This window comes from Mus caroli, chromosome 1 (genome assembly GCF_900094665.2).
Source record: "Mus caroli chromosome 1, CAROLI_EIJ_v1.1, whole genome shotgun sequence".
NCBI lineage: Eukaryota > Metazoa > Chordata > Mammalia > Rodentia > Muridae > Mus > Mus caroli.
The window spans coordinates 143,363,665-143,390,518 of NC_034570.1; the positions used below are offsets into that span (position 1 = coordinate 143,363,665).

Genomic DNA, 26,854 nt, shown 5'->3' on the forward strand with positions numbered 1-26,854 from the left:
TTACCTGTGGAAATTAATTTAAATAAACAGACTATACTGAACAATAAAAAGTTAGAAGATCTGGGGCAATGAGGTATTTGTTTTTGTTTTAATGAGAGTTTAAAAAAAATTATCTAGAGCCATTGGCACACGATCTCTTCCCACACTACCACCACTGATAGAACCATACCCTTAATAGTATTAAGGAGGAGATGGGTGGAGAATGAAGCTAGCCAGAGCCTCACATCATCAGAGCACAGCACAGGGCCACAGCAGCGTGGAGACACAGAAAGAGACATGGAAGAGCAAGCTTTTCCCTATGTGTACAGACAGAGCTTCCTGCAACAGGCTGCTAAGCAGTTGCCTACTGAGCGCTGAGGGCTTGCTCTATCTTTATTCCTTCTGTGCTTCCTCTATTTGTGGTGTTTTGTTTTGTTTCGCTTTGTTTTTCGAGACAGGGTTTCTCTGTGCAGTCCTGGCTGTCCTGGAACTCACTCTGTAGATCAGGCTGGCTCACTCTGAAGACCAGGCTGGCTGTGGTCTTTTTTTTTTTTAACTGAAGGTGGTTCTCAGATTAAAGTTAGTCATGTGATCTCAATAACCGAGAGGTTGAGGAAAGGGGGTCAAGGTCAAGCTTTATCCAGAAGAGGCTATAACATAGCAGGACTCAAGATCCTGCAAGGTAAGATGTGAGGAAATGCTTGAACAAGGAGGCTGAGAGACAGACAGACAGCTAGCAATCACAGTGAGCCTTCGAAAGCAGGAATGCCTGTGGCCAGGACACATAGCGTCAGGGAGGGGAGACTCTGAGTGGGGACACAGATAAATACCAGAATACCTCACTGTAAATGTACTGTGTCCCTACCGACATGATTATTAGGTAAAATGCTGTTATCTAGAAACACAGCTCTGTGATCACAGCACTGTGGGCTCTGTCTGCTCTCCCTCTATGGTCTTCGGATTCTATGTGTTTCCTTTGCAGAGAAAACCAGAAGAGTTACACCACAGAGTCCTCTGGAGTCGGGGAGCTACACAGGGCTTTCTACCTCATTCCTGGTGAGCCTATACTGGTATTGGATCTCTGGCTGTGCCACAGCAAACATACCCAGCTCTGGAGTTTCTCCTCCTGGAAGAGGAGGCATTGCTAGTGAGTTGTCTTAGTGCATGTGATCCAAGGAGACAGGAGTGACACTGTCCCCAGGAAAGCTTTGGTCTGGCCAATACATGGAAAGCCAGGTGCCCAAGACCTCTGCCTGCCAAGAGGACCCCAGCTAGCCCCATCCCACCACCCTTCTTCCCCAGAGCTCTCTGCTCTGTCATCACAGTCTCCCTTCAGGCTGTTAGTCCCTTCTTCACCACGTGACTCTGTAACCTTCCTCTGGGGTCCCCCTTGCTCCAGTCTGGCTTCCTTCTAACGCATCCCCCCCCAAAGTCTCTCAGCACTCTAAAATGAGAATCCGGCCACAGTGCCCTGCTTAGAACCCTACACTGACTGTCCCTGGAATAGCACAACTCCAATTCCACAGCTTACTGACCCCACAGCTGAGAACCACGGCTCACAATGCCAGGTGCCTACCTTGTTCTCCAGCCCCGGCCCTTGTCACCCACCCACCAAGTTCTGGCCTCTTCCCCAGGCTGAGCCTCATGTAGAAATCCCATTCCTGGCCTCCCTGCCTCCTCACATGTTGTGATCTCTGACAGAAATGTGTCAGGGCCCTAAGACAGGCTTTAAGTTCCTCCTGAGCCATGGCCCTCCACAGAGAAATCCTCTCCACAGTGCAGCTTGCATGAGCAGCCCACCACCCCTGCCTCATCCACGGTCCCCAGCGGGTGTCACATCTACAACCCCCTGGAATTGGCCTGACGTCTGTCTCTCTCACTTGTAACCCTTTTAGAACAGTTTACTGAACTCTGAATCCCCATATTTAGCATGCTGTCTGTAAAGTGAGAGAGGCTATCAAAGGCACGGTTACAGGCTCACACACACATGACAGAAACAGGGGATATACAAGACCAGCAAGAGATCTCACGAGGACTGTGTTTACCCACAAATGACCCAGAAACTCCAGAGAACCCCAAATCAACTCTGTGGAGCTGGCCACACCCATTGGCTGGCCAGAGACAGGCTGTTGGCTGTGTCTCTCTGAGAGAATGAGGCAGCTTTAATGACCTCTCCACATTTCCACTCCTTGCCTTGCTGTTTATAGAAATCAGCCTTTTCTGCTAAGACGCACACCATGGCCTAGATGGTTCGCTTAACTTTTTGAGTATTCTAATGTAATGTAGCATGCATGTGACAATTATGGTAAAGTCTGATAACTTAGAACAGGAAGTTTGAAAGGAAATGTACGCTGGGGATAAACGAGACAGAAACAAACAGGCCAGTGCACTGACAGATCCCAACAGTGAGTGACCTGCAGAGGCCTCCACTTACCTCTCCTTTACTTTCCCAATTTTAAACTCCAGGGGGCTTTTACCTTATAGCATTAGAGAAGTAAGAAATACGTCTGTAATAGGAATAAGATTATACTTTTCAGTATAAAGACTTAATATGTCTCTAAGGTTTATGCTGTTGCTAGAGGTAGACATGTATTTCTCTAGTATTTGTGAACATTTTATTTATTTTTAGGTATGTATGTTTTGCCCATGTGTATGCCTACCACATGCGTGCAGTACCCAAAGAGCCCAGAAGAGGGCGATGGATACTCTTGGACTGGAGTTACAGAGGGCTGTGAGGTTCCATGTGGAGCTGAGAATCAAACCCAGATCATCTGAAAGAGTAGCCAGTGTTCTTAACTGCTAAACCATCTCTCTAGCCCCTAGACATGCATTTTTTTTAAAGCTAAATTCTCTGGGTTGACTAAAGGAAATGGATATTCTTAATTAGCTATCATATACAGATCCCGAGAGACTTTGAAAACAATGATGAGATACCCGTGTCTCAGGCAGTTTGAATGGTCTGTGTGTTCTCAGTCGGTGCAGGCTACCACAGTTTAGACTAATTATTTGAGAAATATGTTCCCAAAGTCAAAATGAAAAATACCAGTTACTTAGTTTTCAAATGGTTGCTAAATTTTGAGCTTGACTTTGTAGAGCCTAAACTAAGCATTCCAACAGACAGGAACAGCCCAACCCAAGGCCTATTTTCCTAGAGGAACACAAGGATGAGCAGCAGTAAACCAGAGGCCCCTCGGGGGCTTATCTCCTTTCAGTTCTACAGTCCCACTCCCAGCCACACAGAACTGTAATGCTTGCCAGGACTTTTTAACCCCTGTCTCGCCCTTCTTTCTTCAACGGCCTACAAGTAGGCAAGCACAATCAGAGCTCCTGGTTTTAAAAGGCACTGGGAAATTTTATTTTGTTCAAAAGAATAATCACTATCTTTGTGTGTGCCCTGCTCTGTTCCAGAAAGAACGTTGAGACAGCCAGAATCATTACCTAATTGATTTTTCTTGCTCCTCCTTATAGGATGACATCTTAATCATGATTTGGCTTTAAAGAGAAACAGCCATACGTTCATATTTATCAGGATAACCTGAGTCCCCCGAAAAAGGATGAAGCCTGATTCATCCACTCAGCAAACTTTCATTGGCTGTCGTCACAAGATATTATCTAGTGGGGAATACAAACAGACAATTACAGCAGCATGGGGAGCATGCAACATGACACCAGAATGCTCAGGAGCACAGAAAGGCCCAGCTCATCTGCCCGGGGAGGGAGGGGGCGGCGAGTGTCAAAGAAAAGTCCCAGAAGAGAGGTAGCTGACAACTCAAAGAATTTCCCCACATGAGGCAATGTACACAGCAGAACCGCTAAGCTATCGGGTAGAGTGGAGGCAAAGGGTACAACCGGTGTAAGCAACACTCGATGCAGACATCACCAACATTCACCAAAGCACTCCCAAAACCCAAAGGTGGCCCTCAGGCCATCTCTCTCCATGTCCTTTATCTATAGTCTATTCTCTTCTAGCTAACTGGTTTCTGCCAGTCTCCTACTTATCAAAACTCCAACTCATCCTAACAAAAACTCATCAAGAGTTGAAGTGTGCAAGAGTGTGACAAGCCCCAGGCACTGGGAAGGAGTCACCAGGGCCCTACCCCAGGTTCTCATGACTGCAGTATACAAGTGAGAATGACAAGACTAGCTGCTGGCCCAGGCCACTCCCCAAAGACAATGCAAAGTGAACCCATTCCTAACAATCCAAAGTTAAGCTTATCCTAAGTGTGACACGTTTTTCTGGACCATCAATCTGTCCTGTTTTGAAGACTCCAAAGCTCCTTCCCTGAATTCTTTTGTTCTGTCCCTTCAAGGCCTTTGTCTAAAATGTACTTTTCCTGCTTCAGGGAACACTGGTATTTCTCAATCCCTTTGTTCCTGTCACTGTGGATGTACACCACAGTACTGGCATCGAAGACAAATAACACAAGTTGACCATTTGCCTTTCCAAAATGCTACAAACTAAGAGAGTAGTTAAATAAAACTAACTTTTTTTTTTCATTTTTTTAATTAGGTATTTATTTCATTTACATTTCAAATGTTATCCCAAAAGACCCCTATTCCCTCCCCCCCCCCCCAAACCCACCTTTTCCTGCTTCCTGGCCTTGGTATTCCCCTGTACTGGGGCATATAAAGTTTGCACGACCAATGGGCCTCTCTTTCCACTGATGGCCGACTAGGCCATCTTCTGCTACATATGCAACTAGAGACACGAGCTCCGGGAGACTGGTTAGTTCATATTGTTGTTCCACCTATAGGGTTACAGATCCCTTTAGCTCCTTGGTTATTTTCTCTAGCTCCTCCATTGGGGGCCCTGTGATCCATCCAATAGCTGACTGTGAGCATCCATTTCTGTGAATAAAACTAATTTTTAATGTCTCTTCCAGTCCTGGACTTTTATGTTTCTGTGATGTAGATGAAGTCACTTTCCTGTGAGAGTTTCCAAGTCAACAGAACGGCCCAACTTAGATATAAAAGAAAAGGTAGGTCAAAAATTTAATGCTATTGCCCATATATATTGGCAGCATTGCCAGTGGGCCAGACTACCATTGTATGTGTAAGTAAACCAGACCTAGATCATCCTCAGCATTTATCTTAGGACCACTGACATAGTAATTTCCTAAAATGATCACAAACTAAGCACAAACTTAAGAATCAAAATATGATAGTATGACTTATGTGTTTGGGTTTCTGTTCTCATTACCTTATTTAAATTTATTAGTTTTAAGTGTATGGGTGTTTCACCTGCATGAAGGTATGTGAATTACATGTGTGCCTGGTGCCCACTGAGGTCAGAAGAAGGCACTAGATCCCCCAGGAACTAGAATTACAGATGGTAGAGAGCCTCCATGTGGGTCTGAGAACCAAACCCAGGTTCTCTGCAGGAGCAACAAGTGCTTTTAACAACTGGCCATCTTTCTGACTCAAGTATGTAATTATTTAGCTATACTTCCTAGAACTGAGTATTAATTATCCTGAGATTTTAGCACTAGAAAAATAGAAAAATTATACTCCATCTTTTGAAACTTGGTTTGGTTTAGGGTTGTTGCTGCTGCTGCTGCTGCTGCTGCTGCTGCTGCTGCTGCTGCTGCTGTTTAGAGGGGTTTTGTGCAGCCCAGGCTGGTCTTTAAATCACTCTGTAGCAGAGGATGGCCTTGAATTCCTGATGTTCCTGAGTGTTAGACTCACAGGCATTAAGCTTTTTGAAGAGCACTCCAGACACAATACCAAGACTCCGCCTACACTCACATGCTATAGAACCTCATACACATCTTTCATGTGCCACTTTACACATCCCAAGTGTCAAGCTTATCAATTAGATGCACATCACCATAACACACCTTATAATCTACAGCTCAGGTTATCATTCAAAGCATAAAGAGGACCAGAGGGCTACGTTTTTCAAATCCCATACCAAGAATGATCCCTAGGGGAGGTATGCTCTAGTCTCCTTGTTCTTGTGCACCAATGCTATCCTCAAGAACTATGGGAACAGCCTTAAAGCCCCGGACAGTTCTTGACAACAAATTTGTACCCATATACAAATTTAGCCTCTACTATTTCTTAACTGCATGACCCCACAGGCAAGCGAGCAAATCACGCTGGGCATTATTTTCCTTGTATATAAAGGAAAGATGAAAGCGAGCATCATAATACCACGTTCCCCATAAAGTTGTTGTCAGATGCCAGTGCGCACGAAGCGTCTTCCCTGCCTTACCTCAACCCCATTAACTCTAAAAGTGTTCACTTTGAAGAATTCTGAATGGGTTACTGGAATGTAGGAAAACAAACATGAGGAAGCCAACTGGGTACCAAAGAAAAGGATTTCATAATTGCTGTGGCTCAATTGGTTGAGTCATATTAAATTAAGCTGGGATTTTTCAAGGACAAAAAAAAAAAAAAAAAAAAAAACCCACAGAGCTTCCTCACAGGACACCTAAGACAAGAAATCAAGTGGCATTCCAGGCTGAGAGGTCCAAGAACTGACTTTTGATGAGCAGTGTGGTGTCTGTGAGTCATTTGTTCAAAAGGAGGAGGGCAGGATTCCTCTATGAACCAAAAACAAGCTTACATGATCTTTCTTCTCAATATTTCAGATCTACAGTTTACGTCAGAGCCAACCCCTCTGAACTCTACATGGCTATGGAGAGAGGCAGGATGAGAAGGGAAGTGGAATCAATGAGCAGAGTAGCTGGTAAGAGTAATGACTGCTGGCAGCTAAAGGAAGGACAGTTTATTGGGGGTAGGGTCCCCTCTATTGCTCACACTACAGTCATTGCTACCATATCTGGCTAAATATTAACACTGCCACCCATGCAGCATTTTGCATCGTTAGAAAGAGTAGAAAAGCCTGGCACAGTGGTGCATGCCTTTAATTGCAGCACTCAGAAGGCAGAGGGAGGTGAATCTCTGAGTTTGAAGCTGGCCTGGTCCACAGAGCTAGTTCCAAGACATTCAGGGCTACCCAACACCAGTAAATGCAAAGTCTATTTGAAGGCAACTGGTTTAGAGCTTATTAATCATTTACAAATAGCCACACAGGTCAAAACCATAGCAACATCACATTGAAATACTGTATATATACATAAAGCCCCCAAAAGCAACAGAGTGGTTGGTCAGCAGTCTAAACACAGTTAATGTTAGGATGATCACGTTCTGAGTAAGGTGCTTGCTTGGTAAGTAAAGACCTCTAGTGTTCACTGAGAAAGTGCCTAACTTTGCAGACTACATCTTCAATGTCACTAGCAACTTACCATCCCGGTCAACAGTATCCTGATCCAAGCATAGTCGCAGGGAAATCCTGACTTAAGGCAGGTTGAGAAGGTCAATGCGGGGGTTGGGGGAGATCCAATGTCAGCAGCCACGGCCAAGGAAGATAGGGCTCCTGGCTTCCTGCCTTTGACTCTGAGTCTTACAAGTCATATTGCCTCCGCTCCTCCCAGGAAGCCCCGACACACTCATCTGGGAACACTGCTCCAAACCTCGTGTGCTCTGAAACTAAGGTCAGTAGGCTGCGATGCAAGCACACACTCCTCAGTGCTTTGAAGACCATAACCCACAAGTCCTGCCTCTCTTCAGACACCACTATGTTCCTCCCTGTGTCATCTGTAACTACTCTCTCTCCACTCTCCCACATGTTCCTGATCCCACCGCCAGGCTCTCTGCCTTGCATAGTCCCTTCATTTGGGATGTGTTGAAAGATTCATTGGTCGAATTAAGAACTCACATGACCTTCCCCAATAGTTTATGGAAAGCAGATTTTTCCAAGTGTCTGCCACCGACTCCATACTCTACAGGCAAAGTCCCAAGACTAAGTATACATCAGCCTACTCCCATTCTACAGAAAGAAGGTCACAATGGGAAAACTTGCCACCCCTCAAAGGAAGCAGGTCTGAATGGCCTCTGAACTTCTGGGAGTGGGGACTGGGCTGTTGGCATCACTATGTAAGGAGGAGAGAGAAAAGATGATCTTCTGGGCACAGTGGTTTATGACACATGTAGAAGCTAGTAGTGCTCTCTGACCAGGTCTCTGTGTGTCTGTCCTCTTCTGCCACAACACCCCCAGCTGTTTGCCAAATACCTCAAGATGTTTCCTCCGGAAGGTTCTGAATTATTGACAGACTGAGGGAAGATGCTTAGGAAAACACCAAGTCCTAAAACAGACCTGTCCAGCTAGAGCAAACACTTGGCCATCAGCAGTTTCCTTTTTAAGACTAAGGGGGAGGAAAAGGGGATGGGGGGGCCACCTTGGCTAAATAATAATGATATTCACAGAAGAGCAAAGACACTGTTCCAAAGTTCAAGATCTCGGAAGCGCTACTCACCCCTAGCCATCTCGCTCCTTTATTGGCCGCCTGTTGAATCTGGACTCTTTTGAGGGTGACATGGTAAACAGCTCCTTCCTCTACCTCTTCACCCCAGTCCTGAATCGAGCTCTGCCAGGGACGGGATAAAGAGAAAGAAAAAGAGGGTCGTAGTGTGTGTTGTTGTTTTCTTCCCCCTTGGCTAACCACAATCTATCCCAGCTGCTTCCCTGCTTACAAAGGTTCTCCAAGCCTTTGAATAAATCCTCCAAACAGAGCAACACAAGACACCCTGCAATAGGCAAGGCTGAGATTTTCTTGGCTGGCAGCCTTTTCCTGCAGTATCAGGAACCTCCGACTTCTCCGTTCAGTTACTTTTCCTAACCTAGCCACATATCTTAAATCATCTTTTCAAGTTTTTTTTTTCCTTCTTAAGGAAACTGTGGTTTAGTCCTGATCAACTCTGTCCACTTAAGTGAAAGGAAAAAATAACTCATTTGCAAAAACAAAAGTTTATACTTCTCAAAGTACACAAACATTTGAGCAATGTCGATGTTAAACTCCCTCAAACAAGTGTTTTAGTATTAGAACACTTTTAGTATTTAGTATCCGAGCCCTCTTTGGGAAGTGAAGTTGTACTTCTTTTTCTCCTCTTACTGTTTTGAAACCCCCCAAAAAAGTTACGTGGGGTGTGGAAAGTTTTTATTTCCAGGGAAAAAAAAAGAAAAGAAAAGAAAAGAAAAGAAAAGAAAAGAAAAGAAAAGAAAAGAAAAGAAAAGAAAAGAAAAGAAAAGAAAAGAAAAGGAAAGAAAAACCCCTCTGGCAAGTGCAGAGAAAGCAAAACATCTTCAGGCAGCTTCCACTGAAATTTACACAGCGACCCCCTGGATGGCCATGTCGCCAGCTAAACCTCGGATCTGTGTTAAAGGGCTGCCGCTGGGAAGCAGAGCACGGCGCCGCTCCCCCAGACTGAGTTCTGTCCTTTCCAAGTTCTGCTCTCCTGACACGCATCTGCCTGTCCCAGACACCCCGCAGGCGATGCCTGAGAACACAGGCATCGTTTCTAGGGAGAAGAGGCACAGAGAGGGGAAGGACACAAAGCAGAGTGAGAAAGCTCCTCTCAGAGAGTGGGGTCCGGGTGGCTCAGATCAGTTAGACAGTGCTCCAACAACCCGGCCCCGAGAAAGCAGGAGATGGGACGAGTCCCCCAGCAGAGAAGCGTCCGGGGAAGGCGGGGAGCTCGCTTTACCATTTTAGCTTGCCAAAGTAATTTCATTCTCAGTTTTCTCTCCGGCACACGGACGCTGCATGGTGCGCCCTGCTCCGAGGCGGTCGGGGCGTCTCTCTGGCCCGGCTCCGGGTCCCCGCGCTTCCCACGCGCCTTGCTGCCCCACCGCCGCTGCCGCCGCCGCGCGCGACCGGGCCACAAAGGAGCGCCGGCCAGCGAGCTGGCAGCCCGGGAGCCCGCGGCAGCAGACTCCTCCCCGCCGCTCCGTGATGTCAGGCTTTCCTGTTTGTGCTTGTGAGCGCACTCTCCCTTTCGGAAGCCCTGCGGATCAAGGGAGCAAGCAATCGTTTCTCCAGCTCCGGAGTGGTGGGGAAACGATGCTTTCAAGTAGACCGCTTCATCGGGGTTTCCTGGTGGCCACCAGGTGACAAAATAGAACCATGTGTGCCATGGGACGTGTGCGCAGCCTCCGTCTGCTTTACTGAAGGAAACTGGGGGAATTCAAGGTTAGGGATTCTTGTGTGATCTGCTTGCTATTTGGAATTAGAGCAATTAAATCAGAGTCCCCTCGATTTGGGGGAAGATTTTCATTAGGATAAAGTCAAAAGCTATCTGGGTATCTAAAAACCGTGCCCAGCGGCTCTACCCTACCCCGCACCTGCAACTGCCTGGACTTGTTCCTACTGCCCACTCTTGTTTGTGGCTTTCTTGCTTTTTTTTCTTTTTTCTTTTTTTAAACAAAATGTGGTCCTGGCTAGCCTTGAACACTTGGAACTTTTGTGGCAATCCTCCTGCCTCTGTCTCTTAAGTGCTGAGATTACAGGCATGCATCAGCTCCACCACCCAGTCTGATAAGGCTACTGGCTACTGCGGGTGAGAGCAGAGAGTTTTGTAGGATCTGACAGTTTGTGACAGAGGCCATAAGTGGTCCTGGGGGTTTCTGGAGCCTCTGTGAGTAGCCATGGGGGGTGTGCACTGTGGGGACATAGAGGGATAATCACTGCAGGGAAAGCCTTTCAAAGGACAATGCTGACAAGAATTTTATCTTAACACAATGGTCTGTGGGGGACAATACATTACACTTTAAAAGATCTAGTTTCAATAAATCAACAGCAAGAGATAGCCCATAGTCATGAAGTCAAAACTGTACCTGCCAGAACTCCACACCAATTACAAAAATTTCATGTTTTACAGGTGTCAAATTGAAAAAGACCTCCTCTGGATTGCTATGCTGAGCTTTGGTTAGTACTGAATATACCATGAGCTGAAAAGTTAGGCAATCAGTGCACTGATGTCTCCAGAAGGGCATCAGAAATGACAGAGGTTATACCAAGCAAGCAAAGGGTCTCTGCACACTGCAGAATGTCTTCAAGTCAGTCGAACGCTCCTCATAAAGACCCAGGCTTCAGGGGTCCAAGACTGTAGAGAGAATGATCCTTTACAACCAAAGTGGATGTTTCTATCATTTAAATATTAAACACACACACACACACACATACATTCCTTCTGCTGTGCTCAGTACTCAGAACAGAGTGTCCCAGGAGCCAGAGGGAAAACATGTGGTGTCCCTACCTCAGGCTTCTTATCCGCCTCAGGGCCCCAGGTCACACCTAGATGAACTCCTTGGTGATTCTGAAGACAACAAGAGGCAGCCCAGGACAGATGAGCAACAGTTGGGTTAATTTCACCACCGCTCTAACCTAATCTGCGCTGTAAGTTTTAAGACTGTGGAAAAACTTCTTCACAAGAGCAGTTTCTTCTCCAGAAGAAGACACTCACAAGCCTCTCCCTTCCTCTCATCCTATTGACTTGGGCCTTGACTGGGTTCCGGGCTGTAAAGGGAATGACAACAGAACCCAGTGCAAGCCCAGCCTTAACAGTGGAAGTCAGGGTAGATTTCCACGACTTCCCTCCGATTTGCTTCCTTGGCTACAAAGTAGGACAAACCTCACAGGATTTCAGAAAGGGTTAAATAAAGAAATGTGCAAGTCACCTAGTGCACGGAGAGTTGTCCAGAAGGCTCCATTTTCTCCCTACTGCCCTTCCCCCTTAGGAGCTGTAGGCCGGGACTCCATGAGAAGCTGTCATGTCTGCAATGTGCAGAAATCTGAAATGATGTCTTCCAAATTATACGCAAGCTCCAGAGAGACTTAGCAAGAATGATTGTTTGTGCTTGTTCCTGGGAAGGTGTGATTTTGTAAAAATCCTTTTATGAAGGAAAGAAAAAGATAAAAACCAAATAGCTGGATTTATATGATTTAGAACTATCAAATGTTGACATCAACGAGGGCTTTTTCCACTTATTTTAAACTATTTCACTTAAAATGAGCGCTAGGCCCCAAACACAGGATGCTGTGCACTGCTGCAGGGGACAGAAAAGGATGAAGATGGGCTGGAGCCTGCTCGGGGCTCTGGGACTGATGGGGAAGACTAGCAGTGAAGAGTGTGTGCTCTTCCTTTAGTGTGCTCCCTGGAGCCGAGCAGAGGAACACTCAACTGTGAACCTCTTTTCTCTTTTAATCCAGGAAGAGAAAAAGTAAAACTGTAGCTGAAAAAAAAATTCACTTATAGGCAATGTAATCAATATTACCTTTTTACTAGGGTTTTTGGATTAAAGTACTAGTTAGAGCGTGCGGAGCATAAGCCTGTAACCCATTCATCAGTCAGTGTGACTTGACTCACCTAGTAAATGCCTTACCCTAGACTCAGACCCTAGAAACATTTCTGAAGCTTTGGTGTCTGGCTCTGTGCTTTTTCAATAAGTTTGTTTCTAAGTACCTGATTCTACTTGGTGCTGTTATGATTGGCTTTCCTAATTTTAATTTTAGGTTGTGGTGTGACAGGTGTGTGAATGTGCACAGGTCACAGGAAAGGCATGGTCACATGAGCTGGCTCGTGCGAAAGCCAGAGGTTGATATCTGGGTGCCTTTCCATAATTGCTTTTCCAACTCTCTGGGAAAGGGTCTTTCACTGAAACTCAGTTTGGGCAGACTGGTTGGCCAATGAGCTCCCGGGATCATGCTATGCCCGCTCACAGCCCTGGGGTTATGGGCCACCCTGCCACATGCAGCATTTACATGGGTTCTAAGGTTCCAAGCTTGGCAAATACTGTGCCCACTGAGCTACCTAACCAGTCATTTCCGCCCTAGTACTGGGGATTCACAACTAATATTTGAACTTTGGTTCTGTGTTCTGTTATTTTAATGTACTTGACCATTAGTTCTAATTGATCTTCTGTTGATATAAACAATTAAATAAATACATATTTGTAATCTTGAAGACTTAATATGTTAGAAGTCCATGTTAACCCAAACTACCAACCATCAGAAGCTCTGAACAGAGGATGGCAAGAGGAAGAACATCAAGGCAAACAGCTTCTGCCCAGCAGAGGAATTCAGCCAGGCAGAAAAGGCAACCTACAAAATGGGAGAAAAAAAAATTGCAAAAACACATGACCAATAAAGAATTAATATCCGCAATAGACAAAAGAGTCCTATAACTCAATAGCAAAAGAATAGCTATAATCCAATTCAAATGGCCAACAGGCCTGAGTAGACATTTTAGAAAAAATTTATAAAAACACCCACAAGTAGATGAGCGCATATCTTGTGTCATTCACCAAGAGGGAAAAGCAGGAGGACAATGATGAGGATTATGAAAATGCTATACTGTTTTGTACACTAACTAGAAATAAATTTTTAAAGGAAAGATAGAAGGGAGTGGGGAAGGAAGTGTTGAGGTTCATGTGTTAATGAAGATGCAGAAAAAAGGGACCCCTAGTATACTGCTGCTGGGAACGTAAGCAGTACCCACTATGAAGAAAGTACAGATGTTTCTCAAGAAGTTAAAAATACATAAAATTCAGTAATGCCAATTGTGGCATTTATAAAAGAATGTATTTCCAGATCTCTAAGAAACACTTTACACTTCCATGTTTATTGCAACACTGTTCACAATGGCCATGCTACTGAGACGATCTGGACGCCTATCAATGGATGAACAGATAGAAGTAAATGTGATGCAGTGGAGTATTCTCCAGCTTTTAAAAAGACAGCAGTCCTTTTAAAGAGACTACATGGGTGGACCTGGAAGATGCTATGCTAAGGGAGATAGGTCAAGCTCAGAAAGGCAACCTGAGAGCTCCTGTCCATGGCGTCACCAAACACACAGAAGCAGAATAGAGGGGTGTGCCTGGCAGGGCTGGGAGTAGAAGGTAGTGGTCCCAGAATGTGAAGTTATAGGAAATAATGTTGCACTGGACTTACAGCTACTATTGCCTGAGTGCAGACCCTATGTTAGTATCATAGCAACAGTAACAATGGGGCAGGAAGAAACATGGAAGAAAACGCATCTGTCCCTGGCCTTGATGGTAATGATGGTTTCATGACTATGAACTGATCTCCAAGCTCATCAAATCATAAACACTAAATATATACAGCACACCACATGTCATTCATACCTTAATGAAGTCACTTAAAAACCTTGTCTGGAAGATGACAATGCCGTGTGAGATGACTAAAAATAGCAAGACCTTAGCTCTGTCATCCCCAAACTCAAGGCTAGACTACACTGGTCTATGCCCAGTCAAAAGTTTAGAGGAAAGCAGTTCTAAGAGAAGAGTAACAGCAGTAAGTGTGGGAAGGTGTGTGTTACACCTTGCCCTACAGTGGCCGAGTAGCAACTGTCTCCACCCACCCACAACTACTACCTAAGGGCAGCCTTTCCTATTCACTGCTAATAGATTTTAAATGAAACTGGTAAGAGGCATTTTTAATAATTTTATTAATAACTAAACCTTCAGCCACCTCTAGGTCCTTAACAATCACTTGGAAGGGAGATATAAGCAAATCAAACAGATACTTAACTTCTAGCTCCAGCAATATCTAAGTGTGGCTGCAGCTACTCCATCCTATGGACTGCCCATGAATGCCCCTCCCTGGTCTTCAGGTTTGGGGGCTATGTTGCTTAGCAATTAGCTTCCCACGCTCAGTCTCCCGGTGTCAGCTGGGCATTCTGTTCGGGTTGTTTCCAGCTGTGAAAACTGGGGTTGGCCTGGGGGTGCAACTCATTGATAAAGTGTGTGTTTAGCATGTTTCAAGACCCTGGGTTCAATCACCAACTCTGAAATAAAAAAAAACAACAACAACAACAAAAACCCTGGGGGTGCTGCATTCGCCTACCTTTTGCTTGAACTTTCAACCTTGCTTTGCAAGGGATAAGGAGCCAGTCACGCTTGGTTAAAGATGAATGATCCTTTAAAACCTTCTTAAGCAGTAGACAATTGCTGTCATTTTCTGAGCCCAAACTGACCTTATTAATTATCACAGAAACACTACAAGCTATCAATTCATATTCTCAATGTTCTGCTATTAGATTATTCTATTCATGTAAGCAAATTATGAGCATTTTATACAGTCCTATTGCAACTAAAGAAAAGGCTGCCCCGAGGGATGGAAAGTAAATCCAGAAGAAATACAAGCAAATACCATTCAACCACTGCCAGGCCCGAGACAAAGGGCTCCTACAGCCATATCAGAAGATATTTTTCAACTAATATTTTAATCATTTGTTGGTGGTCACTCTTAATTGTTGGTGATGCTCACTTACAGAGGAAGATGGCTTGTGGAATACTATTTGTGCCTGGGGCTAACATAATTAATGCCTCATCTAATTATAGATTTCTGTAAAAGAAAAAAAGGACACACAGCTGGCAATGTGTCCACAGAGATGAAAAGATCAAAGCACAACCATCGGCTGAGACATGTCGCCAGGTTCTGGGTGACACACAGTGAAACAGTCAGAGGGCGAGGTGAGTAGGTGACCTAAGCTTCAGGTGAACGGCTTTGACCAAGAATCTGGAGCATTATTGGCCAATTAGCCGGATCACCTTTTTCCCCCAAAGCTAAAAGACCATGTCATAAGCATGGTATTAAAATAGTAGTGAGCCTCAAGTAAAGAGACTGAAGTGGCAAAGAGCCATGGCTCTTCAGTCAGAAACATCTAGAGCTGAGGTCTAGCCTGACCACTTCACTCTGAGGCAAGACCCAGCTTAATCCTACTATAACCACTTCTGCCATTGGGCTGGAGTAGGAGTTAATCAAGACAGCCAAGACATCAAGACTTCATTCAGCACAGTCCCCAGCACCATGGTTACTACTCAGTGCTATCAGCAGTAGGGGCTGCGTGTGTTAGGTTAAAGAATTGCAAAGACGATAGGAAAGTAATGATGTTAAAAAGTCAGGCTCTTCTTTTAAGTAGCTCAAGATTCTATAGCTTGAAAACAGAATTTTGTGATACAAAGATCACAGCAAGAGCCCTAAGTCTCATGCCGTCCAATCAGTGAGCAGCATTTACTGAGTTGCTACAACCCCAGAAAAAGGCTGAGCTCATCTCTCCCTAGACAGAGTGGTCTTTCCAAATGACACTGCCATCTCCCCCTGTCCTTTACCCCCTCCGGTGGCTCCCTATTGCCAAGGATAAAAGCCTAAATCCTTCCTGTATCCCATATAGCCTGGCTGTGGCTATACCCTCCCTCTCCTCACCTCACTGTGCTATCGAATTCCATGTTTTTTGACAAAGTCATGACATATTCAACCTCTCCTGCCAAAGAGCAGGACGGCATTTCCCTTATGTGGGACATCTCAGTCTCTTCTTCTTGCTCTAGTTAAATACCCATATCAGTCATGTGTGGTCACAGTACCATATTCCTCTTTCCTTGTAAATCGATCACAGTTGAATACATGTACTGATAGCTCTAACCTCTTTTACTAGACTGTAAACTACAAAGGCAGGGATGGTGTGTAACTTTAATTTTTTAAGGCTTACTTTTAATGGTGGTTTTAAACGTTTTCACCTCTCTTTTAGCCCACCACCCACCAGAGGTAATGGGAAAGAAAGAATACAACGGAAGTGAACCTATTTAGAAAGGTTCTTTGGAGCAACACTGGTCTGTGTTGTCTGGAAATCAGCAGTTCATTTTGCAGGTTAGCAGCGGCAGCTCTATCTACTCATGGATACACCAGCAGTCGAGCTCAGTAGAGTGGGGGTAGCAAATATGAATCAGCAGTGGTGGCATGACCTCACGAGATAGCCAGGCCTCAGCAAAGGCACGAGTCAGCAGGAAAGACCAGGAGAAGTTCTTGGCTGTGTCTCAGCAAATAGAAGATCAGTAAAGACTCAAGACAAACAAGTGTTGTACACCTAGATCTATATGCAAGCCAAGATCAGTCTCCATCCCTGTTTGTAGACTCCTATTTATATCCTCCAAACATCACATGTCCTCCACAGGTCGTGTCTCAGCATGTGTCTTGCCTCAGCAGGTGCATCTGTGTCAGCTGACATCACTCTGCCAATCAGCCAGAGTCTGAGGAAGCAGCAAGAAACTGCAGCACACCACTAGAAGTTTTTTGGTGCATTTCTCTCTATGGAGTCCTGACAAATGGAGCTCAACTACACAATGTAAGGCAGACCAATACATGCGTGTTGTTAGCAAAGAATCCTTCATCACTTGTCCTTTCGCGTGCTTGCTTTAGCAGAACATCCTTTCACCTGTGTCTGCTTCAGTGAAATGCTCCTTCATGTGTTTGTGCCAACTAACACCATCTAACACAACTGAGCTTCTAAAGAACCCTTAAGTTTCCACTTCAGTGGTGCCAGGCTTCCTCTCTCTACTATGTGCTAGCACCTCACAGTGCAGAACAAACAGAGACCTGCTACGGTTATTAGCATTACAGATGCCAAAAGTAACTAAAGAGAGAGATGGTTTGGCAGGTAGATGAGGGGGGCCATGTTATAAATTCAATAGTGACTGGTAAATATGGTTGAATGACTAATATTAGATATTGTCACTAACCTAAAGGTATTTATTATACTTTAACAAGAAAGGAAAAGTACAGAGAAACTGGGTGAAAAGGAGTTTCGAATGCCAGACATTAGCAAGTAAAATTAACAGATCGGAGCAAGCGGGGCAAGGGGACACAGAGAAGATGACACTCTGTCAGGCAGAGATGACTCTTGAAAAGCCTGTCATGGGATGGAGAGACGACTGAGCAATAGCAGCACCCACTGCTTTTACAGAGGACCGGTGGGCAGCTGTGACTCTGGATGCCGGAATCCATGGCTTCCATGACACCTAAGCTGCACATAGGCACACACGTGTGTGCATGATTTTAAATTACATATTTAAAAAGTTTCAAGTCTTCGAGGAGGGAAGTGGGAAGGGAGAGGCAGGGTGAATATCATAAAGATGCATGTATGAAATTGTCAAAGACTAACTAAAGGTATTCTTTAAACTCTCCAGGTAATACAGTTTTTCTTACAAAGGCTGCTGTCACATGGCTTAGAAGAAACGAATGGGTGCAGGGGGGGGGGACCCTGTGGTTCAAAGGAGACAGAGGAGGTGAGATTTGAACCTGTGGTCCAGGAAAACAGTTTACAATTGAGAACTGCTAGGGGAGGGAATCGGATTCTCCAACAGTGTCAGCATGTGCCAACGCAAGGCAGGTCAGTGTGCCTGTCCCTCTAAGTCTGCTTGTCTGTTCTGCTTTTCTTTTGGTTTTGTTGGTTTGGTTTTGTTTTTCTTTTTGAGAGAGAGAAAGAGAGAGACAGACAGACAGACAGACAGAGAGATAGACAGAGAGATTAAGTTGGGTGGATAGGAATGTAGGAAGAATCTGTACAAGGAAAAATATGATCGAAACATGTTGTGTAAAAAATAATAAAAACATAAAAAAGATAATCTGAAATGACAAAAGAGCACAGCAACCAGACGATTCTAATGCTGGTCCGTAAACTAGCTTGTGAGGGGAGAAAGGACCAAGAGAAGGCTGTGGAAGAACGCTCTTCTAAATTAGCAGCTGCTCTCAGAGGGACACAAGGAGGGCTCAGAAAGGAAGAAATGAATCCGAGGGTATGGGAGGAATACATTCTGCAACTTGATGACAAGTGACATGGGACAAGAAAATGAGGGGGGGGGCGCTGGAGAGACGGCTCAGTGTTTAAAAGCACTGACTGTTCTTCTAGAGGTCCTGAGTTCAATTCCCAGCAACCACATGGTAGCTCACAACCATCTGTAATGGAATCCAATGTCCTCTTCTGATGTATCTGAAGACAGCTACAATGTACTCATGTACCTAAAATAAATATTAAAAAAAGAAAGAAAGAAAAGAAAATGAGAGAGGAAGCAAATAAACAAACAAATTAAATTTAAAGTTTTAGGACTAGAACTCTGAGACAGTAGGAACACATAAATAAAGATACAATAAGAAGGGATTCTGCTTTAGGGAAAAAAAAACATTGGCTCAGTTCTTAGGAGAAAGAAACTAGAGATAGTGACAGAGGGGTGACTGATGAGAGGGAGAGCTAACCATGTGTCCGCTCATATGCAGGGGAGTTCGCAGGGGTGGCAGAGAGCAGGGGTGAGGGTTGGAGGTGGAGCATGCAACCTACCTCATAATGTGTCTCACAAGAAACAAAAACAAAAACAAACAAAAGCGAAACACAAAAGGACCAGAGAAGAGAGCAGGACAGGAGGAAGCCAGAGCTGTGGGCGGTAGTAATGGGAAGAAGGCTCACTGCACTCACAGATTCTCAAACTGAAGTCAGTGCTGGAAGACAGTCAACGGACTTGTCATTATTTCAAACAAACTTTGCCCTCGGCCATTGTTGCTAGATGCTGCGCAGATTTTTTTAAGCAAGCTCTATTTTGAAAACCTGCAAATGTTTTTGAAAAAATTATCGCAGTTATTTTATGACACTCTTCAACAAAATGTAAGCAAAGCTAATTCAAAGCCTTAGTGTGGTCAGTTACATAACAGCAGAATTGCTGAATGGCTTAGCCACTGTGTTTTCCCAGAAATATTTGTCTTCTGGATGAAACCAAGAATGGAAAGTTCCTGGCTTCAAGAACAACGTCTGAGAAGGTGGAAAGAAAAGAAAAGCCTACATAATGGGAAAGAAACCTTAACAAAAGTTAACCAGATTGCCACAAATGTGCTAGCTTCTCTCTAGGGGAAGCAGAAATGCAAAGAGAAGTGGGTTTCACACTCTAGAAAGCCGGTTGTGTAGCCATTAGATAACCCCTACTTTCTTAAAACAAAGGGGGGAAAAGCCAGGAAATGTTTCATACACTGCATTGCCGAGAAAATGTTAGGTAGATCTTTGGGCCTTGGTGTGTATTTACAGTTCACAGTGGCTAATACTGATCCTGCTTCTTTTAAAGCTTGAAGTGAGACCCTATAACAGTTTGCTTTTCTGTTGCTGTGATAAACATCAGGCCCAAACCCAACTTGTGGAGGCAAGGATTTATTTCATCTTATAGCTTACAGTCCATCATCCAGGGAAGCCAGAGCTGAAGAGGCCATGGAGGAACACTGTTTAGTGGACTGTTGTTCTTGGGCTCTCTCAGGCACCTTTCTTATACAACCCAGGACTACATGCCAGGGGTGACTCTGCTCATGGTGGGCTAATCAAGAAAATCTATCCCACAGACTTACCTACAGGCATTTTCTTAATTAAGGGCGCATCTTCCCAAATGACCCTATCTTGTGTCACGTCTACAGAAAAACTAGGCAGTGCTGGCCTATAGGATGGAACCTGCCCTGCTTGGGGTGGAGGGCAAGAGGGGGCGTTACCTTGGCTCACTTGGCTTCTTCTAGGTGACAGAAGAGCTGCTGACCCTACGGCTGCTACAGCTCATTCCCAACTACCTGGTTCTCCCTTTGAATTCCTTCTCTAGGTGGAGGGGTGACAGTGATGGTGGTGGGTGGGTGTCTGTCTGTCTGTCTGTTTGTATGTGTTAGGGGAGTAGAGAATTGATAGAAGAGACCCTCAACATACACCCAATGGAAGCACCCTGTAAAGAGATGATGGTCCTCAGCCAGGCCTAGAGATACAGGCCTGTAATCTAGTGATGTGGGAGGCTGAGTCAGGAGGATCATAAATTCAGGCCGACATGTGTTACAGATGTTACGGTGTTACGGAAGGGGAAGGGGATGGGGAAGGGGGAAAGAATGGCAAAGAGCTACCCCAATAAGTGACATGAGCATTTGGCTTTGTCCAAAGGGATTTCTCACCTCTATCTTGCCAGGCTGCCCACCTGCTGGGTTGGTATGTCATGGGCCTTGGGACACAGCACTGCCAGGCGGGCCACATACTGAGCTGGTGTGTTATGGACCTCGGGACAAAGCATGGTCCCGACTTCAGCTCATGACTTTCTATCAAGGAGCTTGACAATCTTGGCACCGTGCCTAACAAACAAAGTTTCTGGTCTTCTTATGGAAGGAAGCTCAGGATAAGGTGGAGGCAAAGACTAGAAAGCTCTAAAGGTCGGCTCCAAACATCCACACCCCGCACTGAAGCAACCCCAAAGGACCCAGAAAGATTAGAATCGGTCCCCAAGCAGCCAAAAGAATGACTGACTTTGGGTGCAGGGTTCAAGAATTCCCGGACATAATTAGCCTCTCTAGAAAGGGTCAAGGAAAGCACGCCACAGGAGGGGGCAGGAGACAGAAAAGGCCTCTGTGACCCTTTCCTCACGCCAGCCAGTTGCAGCCAATCTCTGGGAAAGAAAAGGAGAAGGTTTTAGTTGTTTAACTTGTCAAGACAGCCAGGCCTATACTCTAGCCAATATACCCATTAAACAGAACAAAATCGATAGAGATTAGAGAGCCACTCTGCAAGAGTAGATCACCACATCTCCAAGAGAGGGATATTATCATGAGTCAGATTTTAAAGGTCTTTGCCTAATTATTACTTGAAATAATGCCTTGCTGAGTACCCACTGTATATTGAACCCTTTGCTAGGCATCTCTGGCTGAACTGAACCTCACGGCTGTGATGCCTCACTCGAAGTACTAATGGGGGAGGGAACAGTCAAGCAGAGAAGTCTCTTACTGCATGACAGAAACTGAGAGAAGACTTACAGGTGGCAGGCACAGGCCCAACATACAGCATTTAAAGAGAATTCTCTAGAGAATGGATCTTTAAGGTGAAAGATGTCTGGTGAAGCACACTTAATGAAGAGAGGGAAGGAGCCAAGCAGATGCATGGGACAGAAAGGGAGCCAGCACTCTCTTCTGTGGGTGGGCACCACCTAGACCACTGTTGGTCTGAGCAGGACAGAGGAAGGAGGGCTTTCCCTGTCTCATCACTTGAGCTGAGACATCACATCTACCTTCTCTTGAGCTCAAATTGGAGCTACAACCTTGTTCTCCCTGATTCTCAGGCTTTTGCCCTAAGAGAGAATTGCACTGCCTCCCTCCTGGGTCTCTCCTTGACAGACAGCACATCCTGTGACTTCTCAGCGTCCGTGATTGGATGAGTCAATCCTTGTAATTCGGTATAACTCTTATATACTTAGTTCTGCCTCTCAGGAGAACTCAGTCTGACAGTGGAGACAAACATGGGAATAAATACTGTAAGCAGTTTGTATGGAGCCATCCTGACCCCACATTACAGGTCACAGTGCTAGTGTTGTACTGTGTTCTTTTACAAATGCTCCCTCACACATCTCAGGTGGGACCCAGCTGGGAAAAGAACTCAGGCTTCAAGGAAAAGCCTCTTGGTTCTCACCCTGGAAATGCTCAGGTGTCAGGCCTAACCCTGACCAAAAGTGGGAGGAAAAGACCAGCTTTTAGCGTCTCTTTTGAAAGTGGACAAAGAGTTAAGTACTGACCCCTGTGAGCCTTCAGAAGAAAGAGGAACACACCCGACTAAGGAGCACTGAAGCAGCTGTATAGGTCAGCAGAGTTTCAGGGGGCTGGGGAGGAGTTTAGGGGTGGATGCTTCCAAGTAGAAAAGGGAGGATCATCACAGACCACACACAGACCACTCGTAGCCATCACAGTACTTTGTGATGTGCCCCAGGGGCATTCCAAGAGCCCTACTTAGTACTCGGGAAGACTGCCCCCATCTGTGGTAGGGTACTGTGGCTGAAATTTAGCAGCACCTGAGTAGGTCACCTACTCACCTAGCATCCAGTTCTAACTACTTAACCGGCTGGACTTATGCCTACTTGCAGGTATAAGTGTTGTGGCCTCTAGTGCTTTCTGCTGCTTTGTAACTTATAATATCTGCTGCATACACCCCCTTGATTGTCTCTCCCTTTCAAAATGAAAGTATTATTAGCTCCATTTTATGTGAAAAGAAACAGAAACATCAATAACTCATACAATATAAATGCTGGACCATGGTCAAAATTCCAAGTCTTTTGACTTCAAATATAGCAATTTCAAAAGACTTTTTTCCTTAGGTCATTTACATAGTAACACCTTTGCTAGTATATATTGTTTCCATTATTTGTGAGCTATAGTGTCTTAGGAATTGCATTAGTGCTCCATCCCCTCTGGGAACTGGAATGTACTCACCAGAACTCAAGAACTATGTTCTCAGTAGCTCTCTCCAGGCTTTTCTATCTTCCTGCCAGCACCACTGTCCCGGTGACATCACATAACTGGCTGGTGTGGCCACCCCGTTTGTTCTCTCACATAGGCATGAAGACGGGGGTCATCCTAGTACATGCGTAGTGTTAGCAACTGCATGTGCTATGGGAAGCCAAGATTTCGATCTTACAGGTTAAATCTGGGTGTGGCCATGTACATCAGTAGGTTCAGCTACTCCACAGGCTGAGGTGAGAGTCAGAGACCAGTGTGAGCATCATAGCAAAACGCCCATGTTGAAAGGAGAGAAAGAGAAACGAAAGGAGAGGTGGAATGAGAGGGACGAGGACTTAAGATAGAGCCTAAAGGAAGAGCAAGTTGAGTGACTGCCCTCACCAGTCACATGATAAATGTGGTCATGTAGCATGGATCCCCTAGCGCCTCACTCACAGCCAAATAGTCAGACCTGCCTGAAGCTATGCCTGTGATGGGAAGCAAACAACAGCAGATGAAAAGGCAAGTGTTCGCTTGGCCAAAGAACAGCATAGGTGAAGACATGGATGTCGAAGAGAACAAAGGCAATTTCCCAGCTAGAACAAAAAGTCCTCTAACACACATGGAGGATGGGAAGTGCCACAGTGCAGGTTGGGAGCCGCAACCTTCAATGCAGATCCCTGGAAGACTTCACGCAGGACTTTCATGCCAAAACTTGCATGGTAAAAAGACCTGACCAGGGCTAGAGATATAGCTCGGTGGGTAGAGTGCTTGCCTAGCATGCACAAAGCCCTAAGTCAATAACTCATAAACCAGGCATGCTGGTACCGGCCTGTGACTCCAGTTCTTGGGAATCAGAGACAGGAGGATCAGAAGCTCAAAACAATTCCTAGTGACACAGTGAGCTCAAGGCCAGCCTGGGCTGTGCGAGACCGTGTGTCAAATAAGTAAATAATCAGCTAGATGGCTAAGTGGGTAAAGCCTCTTGCTGCCAAGCCTTAGGATCCAAGTTTGTCTCCATAACCCACATGGTAGAGCAAGAGAGCCAACTTCTGCAAGTTGTTCTCTGACCTCCACATGCTCGTGGTGGCATGAGGAGACACACAATAAATGTATTAAAACACATTTAATAAAGAAATGTGTGTGTGCACGCATAGAGAGAGAGAGAACGAACAGACATGACCACCGTCTGACAAAGGTTAGAACAGCATGCCAGGGAATGCCTTGTAAGCCACTTCTATTAAGTTCAACTTTTTAAAAAGCCCCACTTAAAAAGTGAAAAAGGACAGATAAAGCTGACATTTTTATGAATTACTTTTAGTGATTTTACGGCTATAATTTTTCTGCCTTACGGGATTTAAGGAGGCACAGAGGGAAGTGACCACGAGAGTTCCTCAGGAAGGTGTGATGGTTGATTTTAATGTCAATTTGCCGATATTTAGAATTCCCTGGAAGAATTATCCTGACTGCCTACATTGATCTGGGAAGACCCACCCTAAATGTGTGCAGAACCTTCTAGTAGCAGCCCAGAAAACAAAAGGCACAGCCCAAGAAAGACACCCCTTCCCCTCTGCTGCTTGGCCTCCCTCTCATTTGCTGATTAGCCTGATGGCAGAGCCAACGTTCCCAAGCTGCCATCAGCGAGTAAGGACCAGGGCTCTCCAGGTTTTCTGTATCAAACTGGGACTCCCAGGCACCTAGCTTTGGTGACCAAGAAACTAGCAGATTCTCAGCCACTCCAGTATGAGACCGACATTGGTAGGGATGCTCTATCCACTGCTCTATCCCAGCCTCTCAGATGTGAGCCAAGGGCTGTTGCTATTTCAGTGCAAACTGATTTTATAAAAGCACGTGTGCACGCTTGTGTGCACGAGTGCCACAGATGAAGCTTCCCTGCATTCCAGTTCACGTTCCACGCCAGGCTCAAACTAATCTCCCTAAAGCACTCCAGTTGAGATATTCCCTGTGCTCATTTTTCTGCTTTTCCTCTTTCGCCTAGCAAACAAAGATCTGACTCCAGCCAACGGTCTCCTCCTCTCCACACAGCTGGACCTCTTTGCTCCCACCTGTAAGCCCTGCATCTACGATTGGTCATAACCTTAAGCACAAGGAATGAAAAGCCTTTGGCTCAGCGTTCTGGAATGGAGCATCCAGCCATCTTTTGTGCTAGACAGGCCCCATGTTCCAGGCCTGATTCCTGGCTTGGCTTTCTGCCTGGTCCCTCTGTGGCTATGGCCCAGCTTCTTGATTTCCATTCTGCCCTCTCCTCCCAGAGCTTGGAAGTCAGCCCACAAACCTGAGTGGAGTGTCTGGAGCCTAACTGCTGACACACATTTTATTCCCTCCTTCCTGACTGCATTTCCAAGTGCCACCTGTTCCTACACTGCTCAGGCCCTGCCCCTTCCCTCCACCTCCCAACGCCAGCTCTACTTGCCTAGCTGATGGCCTGTCACCCTGTCATATTCTTCTGCAACCCCTTCCAGTGCCTGGCCTGCCAGCTTAGACTTTCTGAAGTTCCTGCCCCAAACTCTGTGTAGATCTAGATTCTGTTGCTTATACTGAGCACAGTCATTTTAAACAATGGCTTAAGCCACAGCAAAAGAGCATAAAGCCATAGAGGCTAGAGTCCCCAACATGTCACTAAAAATGATTCCTTGAATGTTTATATATCCTTCCCTCCAGCTAAATTATCTCATTGTTATTTAAACCCCCCCCCCCATTCCCTATGCTTACAGACTCTCCAGTTTAGTCCTGCAAACCCCGAAGTCTAGAGAAGGCTTTCTTCAATGTCTTCCCACGTGGACATTCCTAATGCACAGTAGGAAAAGAAGTGGCAGACCATAATCCACTCCTACGCTGGCTGGAAATTCCATCTCCCCCTGATCGCTTGTGACCCATTATCTAGGCTCCTATTTGGAATTTTATTGCATTCTTTCTTATTTTACATGTCTTATCTCAATAAGGATATAAATAAATATGCTGGGAATAAGATCCATGTCTGATTTCATAGCACAGCAAATACAGGAGTAAGGAGGATGGGGAAAGGGGGTGGGGAGGCAGAAGAGCCTTGGCTTAATTTCACAGCATGAGAAACAGTTCAGAGTCCATGTCTGATGGAGCGAGCTTACACTGAGTTTCTGCTTAGCATTCTCCATCCAGTCACTCCTGAAGCACAGGGTGTCACAACTCTACCCTTCCCTCAATATCCTGTAGAAACCAGGCAGTAGCAAAAGGCGCAGGAGACCCACACGTGTTAATACAAGTGGAGTTTCCAAGTGTGATTAAAGTGGATGGAGTTAATCCTGGCATTCAGCATAGCACGTGGCTTCCTGTTCCTTAGAGCAATGAGGTCCAGGTGTGGAGACCACAATGCTTTTAACTTTGTCCTTGTCCACGCCCACTGTGTGAATAGGGAGCATGATGCTTACTGTGTGTCACTAATTTGTACTTCCCTCTCCTCCCAAGTTTTCTCTTAGAATTTTCAAATACTTAAGAAAATATGACAGCAATCCCACCAAAACCCTGGGTAGAGGCTGGATCACAATCCCAACAAAAATAATTATAGTCCACCAACCACAGTCTTCTGTCTGCATTTTTCCATAATACTGACATTCAGATGGTTTTCATGTGTCATGTTGCTATTTGACTGTATGTATACAGTGCCCAAACCTAGATCATGAGCCCAAAAAGGCTATGGTCAGGAGTCCTACAGTGCCAAACAGACATCACGAATCTGTTTTAGGAAGGAGCATTTGTGACTGAACATAGCCCTCGATTGCTTACTCATTCCGCTCAGCGTCCCTCCTGGGAGACAGACAAGCTCCGCATCCCTGCTGAAGCTCCAGGGAGACAGGCTCTGCATCCCTGCTGAAGCTCCAGGTTGACAGGCTCCACATCCCTGCTGAAGCTCCAGGGAGTCAGGCTCTGCATCCCTGCTGAAGCTCCAGGGAGACAGGCTCTGCATCCCTGCTGAAGCT

At 45.4% G+C, this 26,854-nt stretch overlaps 1 protein-coding gene across 5 annotated transcripts in view; it reads right to left on the reverse strand.

Annotated features, from left to right (window-relative positions):
* Positions 1 to 26,854, reverse strand: part of Rgl1 (ral guanine nucleotide dissociation stimulator like 1) — a 247,822-nt gene that overhangs the window by 100,239 nt on the left and 120,729 nt on the right. For 2 of the 5 annotated variants that reach the window (XM_029483250.1, XM_021176216.1), the window contains exon 3: positions 8,301 to 8,411. The exons of 2 other annotated variants lie outside the window; for them this stretch is intronic. In XM_029483250.1, the coding sequence (XP_029339110.1) occupies positions 8,301 to 8,411 (111 nt within the window). Of the gene's footprint in view, positions 1 to 8,300; positions 8,412 to 9,528; positions 9,925 to 26,854 lie in introns of those variants that run through there. One more of the 5 variants, XM_021176224.2, reaches the window with a different exon arrangement.